Source organism: Giraffa tippelskirchi, chromosome 13 (assembly GCF_054371585.1).
Source record: "Giraffa tippelskirchi isolate mGirTip1 chromosome 13, T2T-mGirTip1v1.2.pri, whole genome shotgun sequence".
Taxonomy (NCBI): domain Eukaryota; kingdom Metazoa; phylum Chordata; class Mammalia; order Artiodactyla; family Giraffidae; genus Giraffa; species Giraffa tippelskirchi.
In genome coordinates, this window is record NC_137287.1 from 54414484 (window position 1) to 54430883 (window position 16400).

General features: G+C 37.9%; 1 protein-coding gene across 4 annotated transcripts in view; it reads left to right on the forward strand.

Annotated features, from left to right (window-relative positions):
• The window catches only part of ESF1 (ESF1 nucleolar pre-rRNA processing protein), a 52811-nt gene extending 39090 nt beyond the window's left edge, over positions 1-13721 (forward strand). For all 4 annotated transcript variants that reach the window (XM_081556521.1, XM_081556522.1, XM_081556523.1 and 1 more), the window contains 4 exons: positions 479-566; positions 9129-9211; positions 10802-10948; positions 12850-13721. In XM_081556521.1, coding sequence (XP_081412647.1) covers positions 479-566; positions 9129-9211; positions 10802-10948; positions 12850-13143 — 612 coding nt within the window. In that variant the 3' untranslated portion in view covers positions 13144-13721. The remainder of the gene's footprint in view (positions 1-478; positions 567-9128; positions 9212-10801; positions 10949-12849) is intronic.
• The last annotated feature ends 2679 nt before the right edge of the window (positions 13722-16400 follow it).

The following is a 16400-nucleotide window of genomic DNA, read 5'->3' on the forward strand; positions in this document are numbered from 1 at the left end:
GCAGTGCAGGAGACCCAGGTTCAATCCCTGGGTCGGGAAGATCCTCTGGAGAAGGGAATGGCAGCCCACTCCAGTTTTCTTGCCTGGAGAATCCCATGGACAGAGGAGCCTGACAGGCTACCGTCCATGGGATCAAAAAGAGTCAGACACAACTTAGCAACTAAACCACCACCATACCTTTGTTTATGTGGCTAATTTCTTTTAATAGATCGTAAAATTTTTGAAGACAGAAACCATGTATCTGATAACTGTCATTTCTCTCAAAGGCCCTATATAGTTCCTGCATTTATAAAGTATTCCATAAGTATTTGTTGAACAAACAAAAGAGTTAATCAGAAGTTATTTTATAAACTTAGCCATTTTTGAAAACTAATTTTAGATTGAACTGCTTGATTTAAAAGAAATTAGTTTTTTCTTCACATTTATTTGTTTTGGTCCTTACAATAAACTGTATTTATTTTTTATGTTCATCTTTAAGGCTCTTGCTGAAGAGGCCAGTGAAGATGATGTTCCCTCTGATGTTGATATGAATGACCCATACTTTGCTGAAGAAGCTAAAAAAATAGGTAAGCCAACCCATATTTGTGATTTTCAGTTGAAATCTAAAGCAAAAAAGTGACATGGGTAGAAACAGTGTAAACTATGCATTCTTTCAAAATCCCTAGAATTTGTGTAGCTCCCTAGTGGTTTATAAGCAAGTTTGTCCTGTTAGGTGTAACCACTGATCAGATAGGAGGGTCAGCATGTCCCCTGTACATACAAGAAGTAATTTCACTATAGGAAGCTTTGGGTGAACATGATTAATTTCCCAGTTTACTAGGGATTCCTTTCTGGATTCTAGGTAGATTGATTATAAAAGGATGAGGAAAAAAAGGAAGTCATGTCTTTGTGTGCATTTGCTGCTTTTTTATAACACATCCACTCCAGGTCTCGCTTTGCAAAGTCTGTGAAGAATTGAAAGTATAGAATAAATCCGTTTGTGTTTATGTGGATATGTTAAAATTTTTACATGGCTTGCATGTGTGAAACATGTGTACATAGTGTGAAAACTTTTTGGCTCCAGTGGACCCAGCATCTATGTTTCATTTTATCCCATTTCATTTATTCTGCTTCATGATTAGCTTTCATGTAGCTGAAAAGCCAGCTTCCTCCCCTTTTTCCTTGAATCCCTAAATAAACTCTCAGGTATCTGATTTCCAATTTCCAAGGAGCCTTGTTTCCATTGCACATGCACCAGTCAATTCTCTACTGAATGCTTTCATTCTTCACTTTTTAGTATGTGTAAATGTGTGTGTGTATAAATACGTGTGGTAACGTTCAGACCATACTTGGACAAGTCAGTACGGGACCACTGTAAGCTTTTTCCATTTGTTCTCATGCATTTTGCCCTTCCCTGCTCTGCATACCACACACACGAACCCCAAAGGCTTGCTCCTGGAGCAACTCCAAGCTGGCATTGTAAAGAGAAGGATTTTATGAAGTTTCCCTGCTTCTCCTCCCTTGTGACTAGTGGGCCAGAATAGTTCTCTACAGGAAAGTCAAAATTGCTCAAAATTATTTCCTGGTTGTTATAGCCTTTTAGTACTGATGTTTTATTGATGAAAAAGGGGATCAAGATGAATAAAGTCTATTATAGGATGTGAGATTCTTAGGAATTGGAAAGGGAAATGGAAACTTAGCATATTCTTCTTCTTATCATACCTGAGCAGTCATTTCTAGAAGATGATGGATTTTAGCCTTATCCTCACATTTTAGGAAACCAAGTTTATAACGGAGAAATGTGAAGCATTATCGTTTGCTTGTTCTCATTCCAAAGTGCTTCATTTGGTTTGAAATCTGGTCAAACTGCAGAACTCAGAGTAGAATTCAAAGAGTAAGTTATGTAGCTTGGTGGCTTGGGGTAACTTGTTTCTTGGAATCAGCACATTTAAATTGTGAATAGTTTTCTTTAAAGTTAGTATCAGAAGTTCCAAAGGAAAATACAGATAAAGTTTGCTTGCTTTTAGTATACTTTTGATTTCAGAATACTTCCTAGGAATAATAATTTATATCTTGTTTTCTTTTAAGGAAAAAGTGATTTTATTTACATGAAAATTAGACCAAGAAATGGTATCACCATATGTTTGTTTATTCATTCTGTTAATAAATATTTTTGAGTGCCTGCCAGGTGCTAAGCACCCTGGTATGCTAGAGATACAGTACTAATAATACAAGCAAAGTTACATCCCTCAGAGTTGATGGTTTTAGGGAAGGGAAGACATGAAGTGGTAGTTTAGTCACTAAGTCATATCCGACTCTTGCGACCCCATGGACTGTAACCCACCAGGCTCCTCTATCCATAGCATTTTCCAGGCAAGGCTCCTGGGTTGCCATTTCCTTCTCCAGGGGATCTTCCCAACCCAGGGATTGAACCTGGTTCTCTTGCACTGCGGGCAGATTCTTTACAGCTAAACAAATAAGAACGTTAGGAGAATATGATCAGTGTTCTAAAGGAACTAATAAATAGGATAATATAGAGCAAGTACCTAGGAGGAAGAAGGAGAGTGGCTTTCTTATATAGGGTGGGTGAAGCAAGCTTCTTGGAGATGGTAACATTTGAGCTAAGACCTGCAGAATGAGGAGGAGTCAGGCACAGAGAGCTGCAGGAAAGAGCATTGCAAATGAGGGGAAAATGGGTAGAACAGCTGTGAGGTGAGAAAGAATGTGTGGTGGAATTGAAGGACACCATTGTGACTGGAATGTGGGCAGAAGGGCAGTTTAGTATAACGCAGGGCCTTGTGTCACAGTGACAAATTCGGATTTTACTCACTGACGATGGGAGGCCACTAAAGGATCTTAAAGCAAGGATGTGACGTGGTATGGTATGTATGTAGCATACTCCTCTGAGTCCTGCAAAGAGAACAGAGTGAGGGCTGAGAGACCAGGCTTTTGCAGAGGTCTAGACAAGAGATGATGCTTAGTCTAGACAGCTTATTCTAGTAATAATATTGGAAGAAGGAAAGTGAATGGGATTCTAGATATATTTTGGAGGTAGACTTACCAATTCTTTGTTTGGATAAGGAAGAAATTTATCATAACTCCTAGATTCTTGTTTTGAATCTCTGCAATTGTTGTCGTTGTGTATAGTCGCTTAGTCATGTCCAACTTTTTGTGACCCCCATGGACTACAGCATGCCAGGCTTCCCTGTCCTTCACCATCTCCCAGAGCTTGCTCAAGGTCATGTCCATTGAGTTGATGATGCCATCCAACTATCTCGTCCTCTGTTGTCCCCTTCTCCTCTAGCCTTCAATCTTTCCTAGCATCAGAGTCTTTTCCAGTGAATCAGCTCTTCACATCAGGTGGCCAAAGTGTTGGAGCTTCAGCTTTAGCATCAGTCCTTCCAGTGAATTTTCAGGGTTGATTTCCTTTAGGATTGACTGGTTTGATCTTGCTGTCCAAGAGACTCAAGAGTCTTCTCCAACACCACAGTTCAAAAGCATCAATTCTTTGGCTCTCAGCCTTCTTTATAGTCCAATCTCACATCCATACATGACTACTGGAAAAACCATAGCTTTGACTAAACCCACCTTTCTCAGTAAAGTGATATCTCTGCTTTTTAATATGCTGTCTAGGTTTTCTTTCAAGGAGCAAACATCTTTTAATTTCATGGCTTCAGTCACCATCCACAGTGATTTTGGAACCCAGAAAAATAAAGTCAGCCACTGTTTCCACTGTTTCCCCATCTATTTGCCATGAAGTGATGGGATCGATGCCATGATCTTAGTTTTTTGAATGTTGAGTATTAAGCCAGCTTTTTCACTCTCCTCTTTCACCTTTATCAAGAGGCTCTTTAGTCCCTCTTCACTTTCTGCCATAAAGGTGGTGTCATGTGCATATCTGAGGTTATTGATATTTCTCCTAGCAATCTTGATTTTAACTTGTGCTTCATCCAGCCCAGTATTTCTCGTGATGTACTTTGTATATAAGGTAAATAAGCAGGGTGACAATATACAGCCTTGATGCACTCCTTTCCCAGTTTGGAACCAGTTTGTTGTCCCATGTCTGTTGTCCCATGTCTGGTTTTAACTGTTGGTTCTTGACTTGCATATAGGTTTCCCAGGAGGCAGGTCAGGTGCTCTGGTATTCCCATCTCTTTAAGAATTTTCCAGAGTTTGTTGTGATCCACACAGTCAAAGGCTTTAGCATAGTCAGTGAAGCAGAAGTAGGTGTTTTTCTGGAATTCTGTTGCTTTTTCCTGTGATCCAGCGGATGTTGGCAATTTGATCTCTGGTTCCTCTGCCTTTTCTAAATTCACCTTGAACATCTGGAAGTTCTTGATTCATGTACTGTTTAAGCCTAGCTTGGAGGATTTTGAGCATGATCTTTCTAGCATGTGAAATGAGTGCAATTGTGCAGTAGTTTGAACTTTCTTTGGCATTGCCATTCTTTGGGATTAGAACGAAAACTGACCTTTTCCAGTCCTGTGGCTGCGATAATCTTCTTCTGTTTACTGAGTTAAGGAGAATCTTAGGAAAGGATCGGTAGTATATAATTGGCCTAAGATGTCAATCAGATATCTACATGGAGGTATTAGGTTAACATTTATATATGAGCCTTGGAGATCAGCTGAAAAGTCAGATTGCAAATATATACTTAGAAATTGTTAGCTTATAAATAGTATTTCAAACCATAGTACGAGAGGTAGGAAGCGTTGATGAGAGAAGATGCAGGTTTGGGCTCTGAAGTCAAGAGCCTGCATAAAGTACCCGATCCTGGAGAAGGTATACCTGGAAGGTAGGAAAGTTTAAAAAACTGAGAAGGAACAGCTGTGAAATAGGAAAAGCGTTTGTGTTTGGAAGAGTATATAGTTCAGTTCCCACAGTTGAGCAGGACAGAGACATTCTAAGCCAGATGGACTTGGGTATGTTTATAACACCTTTACCCTAGGCAGTCCCAGAGCTAACTTACACACCATTCAAAAAATATGGAGAAATCAAGTTCACTGACGAATGCCAGACCTGGTATTTGGCTCGGGTTAGGAGCCAGTATGGGTACCAGAACTCTTTTTTAATTCTTCCTTCTGTTTCTTCCCCATACGCTGTAAATTTGCTGTGTTCTTTCTATTTTATTCTAAGCTGCAAACTCAATATTAGATGAGAATTTTGAAAATGTACCTCTAGAATGAGTTAAAACTTTTTTTTTTAATAGAAATGAGATGGTGGGGTAGTGTGCTTACTGCTATCTAACTGCATAAACTCTAATAAGATTTTGTTTTTCAAGAAGTAGGAGTGAATTAAATATCACATGTAAATATACCCTATTAGAGTGTATCCTTTGTCTTGACAACTTTAGATATTTGATAAAATACCAAGAAAATCTATTAAGGTGGGACTTCCTGGCAGTCCGTTGGTTAAGACTTCATACTTTCAATGCAGGGGGCACAGGTTCAATCCCTGGATAGGAACTAAGGGGGAACTAAGATCCCACAGGCCACACAGCATGACGGGAAAAAAAAAATCTAGTAAAGTATATGTATTGGGTTCATTCAGCCAGTATGCTGAGTACTTACAGTATACTACTCATATGTTGTTTTACAGTTTACAAATGCTTTTATAAGCATTTTGTAACTCTTCAAGTGCATTGTAAAGACCAGAGCCAGGATCCATATGTGTCAGAGCTGGACACAAGGACTTGCTGGCTTTCTAGGCAAGGCCGAATGCCTTAGTTCAGAGGAAGATACACAGACTGTATATTGTATCTGATTATGAATAAGTGCTCTTGAGTGCAGGAACTTGCTGTTAAGTGTGAATCATTAGGGGACTTACCACTCCCATTTGGTCAGTATAGAGACCAGTCTACCCTCCAGTGAGTTCTCTTAACTGCTGTCTCACAAGAAGTGATCAACTGAACACTCTGAAAGAACTTTTTTACAGGAACAGTTCTCTGACATTACAAGTAACAGAAAATGAAATTATAAAGATAACATTTCAGAACAGGGACTTTCATTTCCCCGGTAGTCTTCATCTAAATCACGTCTGAAAACTTTCCAAAGGGAAAATGCTTTTTTAAATAAATAAATAAAGATGTGCCCACTTACTACAATCTTGTTAACAGTGCAGAAAGGGTCTCTACACATTATTTATCTTCGGACTAAACAGTTCAGTTTAGCACACAGTAAATTCTTTTTGAGCAAAGAAATTTTCATCACACTAAAATTAGATATCATTTTTAGTCCCAACCATCTTGGAGATTTTTTTCCTCCCTTACTGAAGACTTCCTTTCAAGTTTATTTTTATAGCTTTTCACCAGGTTGTTATAAAATCTGAAACAGTTCATTGTGGGCTCTTTGAAATGATTTCCCACAGCTGTATGTGAAGATCTTTATCTCCTTCATGTATTAATCATAGACAGCCTGATTTTTTTCCTGTGCCACAGAGTGATCTTCTGCATATGTCACTTGTCTATTCACTTCAAAAGAAGCTCTTGCCTTAAGAGTATAGGAGCAGAGGTAAACTTAGGGTGTGGGAGTTAGACTCTAAGAAAGTGGAACCTTGATGATACTTTTATATATGTGTGTGTGTGTGTGTATACACACGTATGTGCATGTACTTTACAGCAGAGAAAAGGCTATAATCTTAAAACAGATATATCATTCCCTGAAAAACATTTGAGATAGGAACACAATCTCACTTAGAGAAAGGACTACATACAGTAATGTTTCTTCTTGAAAGTGCAGACAGATGCCTTGGCGGCAGTGAGGGGTGAACCTGGACACATTTTATACACCGTCATCTTCTCTCAGCTGGGCAGAGCTGCCCCCATGCAGAGGGCTGGTGCCCACAAAGCAGCTTCTAAAGTGGTTCAAGAGGGAGGGGACATATGTATTCCTGTGGCTGATTTATGTTGATGTATGGCAGAAACCAAACAATATAATAATAATATAAAGCGATTGTCCTCCAATTAAAAATAAATAAATTTTTAAAAAAGAAAGCTTCTCTTGACTTCCTGTTATCCCCCACTAGATGTGGTTATTCGGCCATCATTATTTGTTCTCTGAAATTTATTATTTCGCAACAAAGTGCTTTTTAAATGGAAAGAACTACTCCAGGGAGAATGACATTTGATAGTGAAGGGTAGAGTGTGGGGGTCACCGGAGCCTGAACTGGAGTGCTCGGGTTTGAATCATGGCTCCTGTACTTCCTCAGCGTGAGACAAATCACTCAGTCTCCCTCTGTTTCCGTTTGGTCAACAACAGAATGAAAACTGTAATAAATAATAGAACCTACCTCACAGTGTTATTGTGAGGATTAAAGTAGTTCATATGTAAAAGGAAGTAAATAGCACTATTTCCTGATGCATAGTAAGTGCTGTAGCAGTAGTAAATTGTTACTATTTTCTAAAGTAGTAACCATTGGTTTCTCTGCATTGGAAGGACAGAACTGAGCTCATCCAAATACAAATAAAACAGTGTCCAGCAGCTGAGAGAAGGCTGACATGGTGTAATAACATTCTGGAAGGTGGCTTTGTGGATTCTGAACCTTCTTACTCTTCAGATTGATTCTTCATACTTTGACACCAATTCTCTTTGAACTCTTCCCAACAGACACACAAAAAGAAGAAAAAAACAGAGCATCTGTGTGATCACAAGGAACCCAGAACATCATAAATATGTAGTCAGAATGTTACAATAATAATAGCACGTAGTTTATAGCACCATGTGCCTGACGTTAACTAAGCTCTTCCCGTTTATTAGCTTATTTAGTCCTCACAGTAACCCTAGATGGTAGGTGCAATTAGTTGTTATAATCCCCACTTTACAAAGAAGGACACAAACACAAATGCTCTAGCTTGAGTGGAGTTGAGCCAGAGTTTAAAGCCAAGCCAATCACTCCAGAGTCAAGCGCTCTTAAATGCCATTGGTTACTGCCTCTCCTTCAGGAACATCTCATCTGACATCTTGTCTCCAGAAGTCCCTGTGTCCTTGGAAGTTTTTCTAATCAGGAGCCACTTTTACCATAAGTAATTTTGTCTAATAATAGTAGACACAGGAAGTGAAACAAAGATCAACTTTGTCTTTGGAGAAGGAGAAAGGGTTTTGTTAAACTTTTATTTCCAGGTACTTACTGTCAAATTGTCACTAAACAGATGAATTTTTCATTTTGCTGATGAGTTCTAAGAGTTTATATATTTAAATTACTTTTTTTTCCCTTTGATCTCTTCTATTGTTCTTATGCTAAGAAAATGTTTCTTCTACTTAAGATCAGGTAGTTAGTTGTTCCCTGTATTTCTCATAGGTTTTTGTTTGTTTGTTTGTTTCTAGTGTTTAACTCTTTAATACATCTGCATTTTGTTTTTCTGTACATTATGCAGTATGGCTCCTAGGTCGGGAAGATCCCCTGGAGTAGGAAATGGCAACCCATTCCAGTATTCTTGCCTGGGAAATCCCATGGACAGAGGAACCTGGTGGACTATAGTCAGTGTGGTCGCAAAGACTCAGACATGAATGAGTGACTGAGCACATGCACACAGCTATAGCTCAAGGATTATTTTGCAGAGTAGAACAAATTGCCTAGCACCAGTTATTGAATAATCCCTTCTTTTTCTAGTGATGTATGATGCTACATTTTATTATATACTAAGCCATACTGTTCTATTTTTCTCATTGTACAGTTACAGCATTTTTGGGTTTTTTCGCTTTGTAGTATAGTTTAGCATACTGTATCACTAGTAAATCAGATCTATCTCATTCTTTTGCAAAGATTTCCTTGAACAAAATTTTATTTAGAATTTTATTAAATGTATATATATTATGAGTGGATACTGAATTCTATCTAGTGTTTATCCATTTTTGCTAAAATGATCTTACAAGTTTTCTTTCTAATTGATGTAGAATTATTCATTACTTTCAGAAGAAATTCCTTTTTTTATAATATTCACTCATCATGTCCAGACTATTATTCTATTCATACCCATAGTCATCTCAGTAATACTTTTTTAGTTTCTTTTGTTTCTGTATATTTATTGGTAAGATTATTTCTAGATACCTTGCATTTTGTTATAAACAAAATTTTTTAAATAAATAGTGTAAGCAAATTGTTGTTGTGATAGTCATAATTTTTAACCCTTCTATGTTGGTTTGTTGTGCCAGGTATAAAAGAAAAGAAAAAATCAACAAAATCTGCAAAAGATGACATATCTCCAGAGGAAGAAGCTGAAATAGAAAGACAAAAGGTAATGGTCATGGTTACATGTTTAGTGGACAGGTGATATGTACACTTCAAGTGAAGGTGTCCATATGAGTTTCCAGTATGTCTAATAAAGAAATAACTGATTTTAACAATGAATTTATAAATATTTTAACAGCATAATTTTAAAATATCTCCTTTTCACCAAACATTTCTCCAAGTACAGAGTTAAAATTTAGCTCACACCCAAGGCATGTCCCTTTGTGATTAAGAGGAAAATATCTTCTTTTAAAACCCTTATTAGGGACTTCCCTGGTGGTCCAGTGGCTAAGGCTTCTTGCTTCTAATGCAGGGGGCCCTGGTTCAATTCCTGGGCAGGGAACTAGATCCCACATGCCACAACTAAGAGTTCTCATGCTGCAACTAAGACCCATTGCAGCCAAAAAAAAAAAAAAAAAAAAATTAAAAAAAAAAAAAAAACCCTTATTATAACTGACAATAAAGGACAAAACTGACAATAAGAGACAAAAATACTAATATTAAAACCTCAAAATAATATTGACATGGTTTTAATTCAGTCTGAATCTATCCTGTAACACAGAGTTTGCTTTATGGCTTGTTAAATGCTCCTTTCTCACTTTTTATTATTGAAAATTAATGTGCAGAACTAAAGCCTTTCTTGGAAGTATAGTGAATATTATCCTTAAGCGCCTCCACATACCCACAGCACAAAGTAGTATGTGTTTTTGCTGAGACAGAAATTGGAGTCAGCAGCGTTCCTGAGTCTGATGTTCACAGCACTGTCTAGGAGGGAGCCAGACTGGTCACCTAAACTCTGCCTCTTAATGCATCTTTTACTGCATATGCAGTAGTGTTCATAGAGTTAAGGAACACAAAAAAAATCTTTCGTTTGTAGGAAATCATTCTAAAAAGAAAGCCAGCTGTAGGTATCAGTCATGGAAAGGAAAGGAAATTAAAGCAGTCTAAGTGGGTAGTTGAGGAAGATTGTATTTTCTGTAGCATGCATGGTTGTTTACTTGATTCTTGAAAATTTACATTTAATCCCATGGTCAGTAGAAAATAACCTGTTGAGTGGAAACAGGCATTATGTTAGATTTCAGAAGCAAATATTAAATCTTACCTTCATAGAAATATATCAATATTGAAAAAGTAGAGGCAAAAACAGCAAAAGAAAAAAGGAATTCATTGTTCCTGAAGCACATGTTTGGAAAGTCTAGTCTGTATCATAAACTACTACATGTTTATGAGATTTAGTGTCTACTTAAAAAGACCAAAGTGAAAATGAGGAATTGTTGTTTGGGCAACTTGAGGACTTTTGTTTCTACCACCTACTGATCAGTTACATAATGTGAAATATGGTCTGGTTTTTAGGTAAAGCGTTCACTCCTCTCCTGTTGTCAGTGATGTTGCGCCAAAAAATTATACCTGTTGCTGTACAGAGGTCTGTGGATTTCTTTATGAGTTCCAGTGACCTACAGTCAGTGATGGATGAAAGGTGTCATCCCAGAGCACTGATGACCGGCTTCTCCTTTTCTGAGGGGATTTCTGTGCTCCATACTCCTGTTTGAGGAAAGAAAAACACTGTCATATATTTGAACTTTTTTTCTCTCCACAGGCTGAAATGGCTTTACTTGTGATGGATGAGGAAGAAGAGAGCAAGAAACATTTCAACTATAACAAGATTGTGGAGCACCAGAATCTGAGCAAAAAGAAGAAAAAACAGCTCATGAAGAAGAAGGAATTATTGGAGGATGACTTTGAGGTAAAAGTCATTATTCTATTAAAAGCTAGTGTTGAATCTAAAGTCAGCTCTGTAGATAAAAATTGAGCTTGATCTCAGGAAGGACCCATTGTGGAGCCAAAGCTGCCATCTTTTAGTCCAGTATAACCAGTTCATCCCCAGGGTGGTTCTTGGAGCGTCAGGTGAAGTAGTAGGCTTCTAATTTGGTAGCTATGTTGCACCAAAATATGTAGCTTTTAGTGTTAGAATCACATGCAGTGTGATGCTCACACTGGGAAAGTTCTGCATCGTTAAGCCTGGCTGTGAAATAGCAGATTCGCATCACACTCTGTGTGCAAGGGCCAGTGCAGTGGGCACGCTTCTTTTTTTGGTGGGGGGCTGCGCTGGGTCTGCATTTCTCTGCACGGCTCTTTGTTGCTCTGCACAGGCTTTCTCTAGCTCTGGTGAGCAGGGCTGCCCTGTAGCTGTGGTGTTCAGGCCTCTTGTTGTGATGGGTTCTTTTGAGGAATATGAACTCTAGGGTGCATGGGCTCAGCAGTTGAGACATGTAGGCTCAGTTGTCCAGTTTGTGAAGTCTTCCTGGACCAGGGATCAAACCCACATCCCCTGCATTGTCAGTCAGTTTCTTAACCACAGGACCACCGGGAAAGTCCCAGACCACACTTTTTTAATTGCTCTGTTTCTTGTCTCCACTGCTCCCTCTTTTCCCTCTTTTTTTGCTAAGTACATATTTCTAGCTGCCACACAGTCCCCACGCATGAGTTTGAGCCCTGTACAGAAAACCTACGGACAGCTATCAGGAACTATTTGATGACTTCCATCCGTTAGCATAGAAGAATAGTCTCAGAAGAAGATGGGAGAGATTTTGAATTTGTTCAGAGAATTGAGAAAAGCATACAAATAACTTCTAAGCAGCATTGAGAGGGACTTTGAGACCACTATGTAACTCTGGTTTCTGTAAGTCAGCTCCAAGTATGGTACTGTTCAACTGAATCAATTTTTGGTAAATTAGTTTTCTTACAAAAAGTTAAAAGCAAAGAATGATTTATTGTCAAATCTTCTATTATGATAACTAATCATCATGCAGAAAATGATGTCTTACGCATGATGACCATCACGTATAAAAACATTTTTCATGAGTGCGGTAGTAGTATCACGCCTGTGGTCCTTACTACAAATAACTCTACAGTCTATCTCTGGGTGGGCTCTTTTTCACCGGGCAATGATGAGTGGCAGTGAGGGAGTCACGCTCACTTTCTGTCTGGTCCCTCCTGTGCCCTGCAATACTTGAAGGCCTGGCTGAAGTTAAGATTATGCTCTTAAAATGTGGGAAGGCAGTGTTTTTGTAGAAAGATAAAGGATAAATTTGGAGCTTGTATCTGATCAGATCTTAGTCTTGGGGGTACCATCTTTCCCATTGTGGTCTTTAAATCTGCTGTATGAATCACCCTCAGTAGCTGCTCATTTTGGCACCAAGGTTGAAAAAAAAATTTATTGTACTAAGAAGGCAGTGACTTCGCCGAAAATTCCAACAGGAGATACCATCACTGGCTTAATTATCTCAGCCAGAAAGAGATTCACACTGTAAGCATAGGTGAGCCTGTGTCTCCTGTGGTCACTCCCGCAGACAGTCTAAGAGGCTGGGGTAGTAACAGGCCACTGTGTAACATATAGACTGCAATAATTCCCTTCCAAGGATATTGTCATTGTGTGATAAGAACAGTGTGCCCTGCACATGTGGTTCAAGAGTAGACCTAAAAACTCCATTGAAGATCTGTGGAGGAATGCCTTTCTAATGAGTCAACGCAAAATACATTTGTATTTTTTATCATCAACTCACTGACTTTTTGAACTCTGGTCTCATTTCTAGGCCTTTTGGTTTACTAATTTTATGTATTTATACTTTCCTTTTGGGTTTGCAGGTCAATGTTAAGGATGCACGGTTTCAGGCAATGTATACTTCCCACTTGTTCAATTTGGATCCTTCAGATCCTAATTTCAAGAAAACAAAAGCTATGGAAAAAATCCTTGAGGAAAAAGCCCGTCAGAGAGAACAAAAAGAACAAGAACTTACTCAGGCAATAAAGAAAAATGAGAGTGAAATTCAAAAGGAATCACACAAGAGATCCATTGATCCTGCCTTGTCAATGTTGATTAAATCTGTAAAAAACAAAACAGAGCAATTTCAAGCAAGAAAAAAGCAAAAAGTCAAATAAATTGTATGTTGTTTCTTTTTGAATTGAAAATGTAGAAAGTATACAGAAGCAGTAGAAGGATTACTTATTGGGAACAGTCTACCTTTCAAGAATATAAGTAAAATCTGACAGTCATAAAAGTTATTTTCCATGTATAACAGACATAATTGTGGATGGTTGACAGATTTGTACTGTGTATTTCCACAAATTAATCATAATCAATCCAGGCTATAAGGTTTATAGAATTTTTGTGTTTTTTATTCTGTTAGCTTTTTTAAAGACTGTTTACAATTCCTATATAAAAAGTATAGAGTACTACCCAAGTCTTGAGTTGGAATAAGAGTTGGGAACAATTTGAAAATATGTACATGCAATACATTAATTTCTCTGGAAGCAGGAGGCAGATTTAGATACTCATTTAAATAATTTATTTTTCTAGCCATAATGAATAGAAGCTAATAACTTTCTTTGTTGTTTGCTCATGTTTATTATAGCTTGTTTATTAATTTGTAAATAAAAGTTTTTATTATTTTATGTACACTGATTTATTTCATCTTATTCACCTCAAATAAACTACTCTCTGGAAAACTATCTAAAAACCTGACTAACTCTGTAAGAGTACATCTGCATGAAAAGGCAGTTGCAGGTTTGCATTACTCATAATTGTGTTTGAAATGTTTGTGAACTCTGTGATGATTTTTCTAATTGTAGTAACAGGAAATCCTTCTGTCTGCCCTTCAGATTTTTGGAATGCCTGGAATGGTAGATATGCTGCTGTAGAGTTTAAGGAATCTTAATTTTTTAATTAAACCAAAACACACCTTTGAGGCCTTAATACTCCTGGATCTCATCTGGTCTAGATTTTATAAACTGTTAACTGACCACTTAGAAGAAGTAGGTGTGCTGTATAGATATATGAAAATTTAAAAATCCAAAATGGTCACTTGGAAAAAAAAAAGGCAGTAGGAGTTTGGCCAAGTTTTTGATTAACAGTAAACTTGACATTATCAGTACAAAAACTCAAGCCTGCCAATGTACTATATATGTTTTCGAGAATAAAACGATACAAGACAGAATGATGTCAAGATAATAAGGGCATATAAACAGTCTCTGAAAGGGGAAGGAAAAAAGATATCTAAAATTGCTCATAATAACAGAAAAATGCAGAGTATGTGCAGAGCATGGTGTTCTTACCATAAAGTGCTGACATTGTTAGGTAGTTCAGCCAAATAAAGCAGTATTTACATACTCATCACTAAAAGATCATGAATCTTAATGTATTTTTGAATATTGTCTATAAACAGTTGTATATATTTCCTTTATGCAAGGAAAAAGACTCTTTTCATTTAAACTTTAATCATAGTGTGGGGATTACTCAGTTTGAATTTTAAATTACTGTGAAATTTAGCCCTTTGGTTTTTTGGGGTTTTTTTTTTAGCCCTTTGGTTTTTTAATTGGTTTGGATTTTTGTTTTTGAGCCCTTTGTTGTTAAATCACTATATTTAATTGTAAATATAGTCAGGCACACGCTTGATTATAACAAATAAATGGAACATATGCACAGCCCTGGCTCCTTTTCTCAGAAAGTTGATATTTTTTAAGTAAATTGTTAAACATTCTACACCGAGAATATTAGGTTTGCAATAAATAATTCCTAGTAATAAAACTCAGGATAAAAAAATGGCCACTGTCACAATTTAGCACACAATGTGAGGGTAGTTTGGGATGACTCTTAAGGTCACGTTTATTTTGATTGTTTGTTGGTAGTGGTATCCTTAATACAAAGACCAAAGACAGTACAAATAATACCTGCACACTGGTGTTTATTGTTAATATGTAGAAATGAGATTGCTTCTGGAGAATCCATCTGTCTCTAAAATTTAAGCATAAAAATCCTCAACAAAGTATTAGCATATTGAATCTAGCAATGTATAAAAAGAATTATACACCAAGAGGGTTTAATTATGTGGCCTAGGAGGTTTAATTCCAGGTATGCAAAACTGGTTCTTTCACAATCAACCTGTGTAATCCACTGTATTAACAGGTTTAAGAAGAGCAAGTATTTGACAAAATTTAATCCTCATTCATTTAAAAAAAAGTTTGGAATAGAGGGAAAGAGACTTTTAAGAGTCCCTTGGGCCTCAAGGTGCTCAGACCAGTCCATCCTAAAGGAAATCAACGCTAAATATTCATTTGAAGGACTGATGCTGAAGCTGAAACTCCAATACTTTGGCCACCTGATGTGAAGAACTGACTCATTGGAAAAGACCCTGATGCTGGGAAGGATTGAAGGCAGGAGGAGAAGGGGATGACAGGATGAGATGGTTGGGTAGCATCACTGACTCAATGGACATGAGTTTGAGCAAGCTCCAGGAGTTAGTGATGGACGGGGTAGCCTGGTGTGCTGAAGTTCATGGGGTCACAAAGAGTCAGACACAACTGAGCAACTGAACTGAACTGAAATCACTGCCAAGCAGGAGCCAAGTGTTCAGTCCCCAGGATGGGAAGATCCCCTGGAGAGGGAAATGGCAACCCACTCCAATATTCTTGCCTGGGAAATCCTGTGGACAGAGGAGCCTGGAGGCCACAGTCTATGGGGTTGCAAAAGAGTCAAACATGACTTAACAACTAAACAACAACAACTGGTTCCTCTAATACTCTGTTACAATGATTATTTAAACTTGCCTTGTTCAGATTGTTTCTGTCTCCTGGTTGGGTGCTGACACTCAAGGATACAAAGATAATCTCACCTGAAAGATATTGGGTCGTGAATGATCCTTCTATTCCTTTTTTTTTTAATGAACCACAACTTGTGGGATCTCAGTTCCATGACCATTGGTCGAAGCCTCACCCTTGGCAGTGAAAGCAAAAGCATGGAGTCGTAAGCACTGGACTGCCAGGGAATTTCCAGCCCTCCCATTCCTAAATCTACACTCCCATGCTCGTGAGGCCCAACTGTCTCACTCTCCAAGATCATGCAGGTTTCCTTGATTACTGACCATTCTGGCGATGTATTGCTTTATAACAAACTGCCCTCAAACTTCACAGTTTAAAACACCATAATCATTTATTTTCTTAAAAATACTCAGTTTCCAGAGGGCTCAGTGGAGAAGGCTCATGTATTCTCCACATGGCCTTAGCTGAGAACTAGAGGATTTGCTTCCAAAATGCCTCCAGTGACTTGCAAGTTAGTGCCTGCTGTTGATTAGGAGCATGGGAGCTGGGTTCCAAAGGTGATCAAGATGGAGGCTCTCACTTTTTTTGATCTAGTCTCTGAT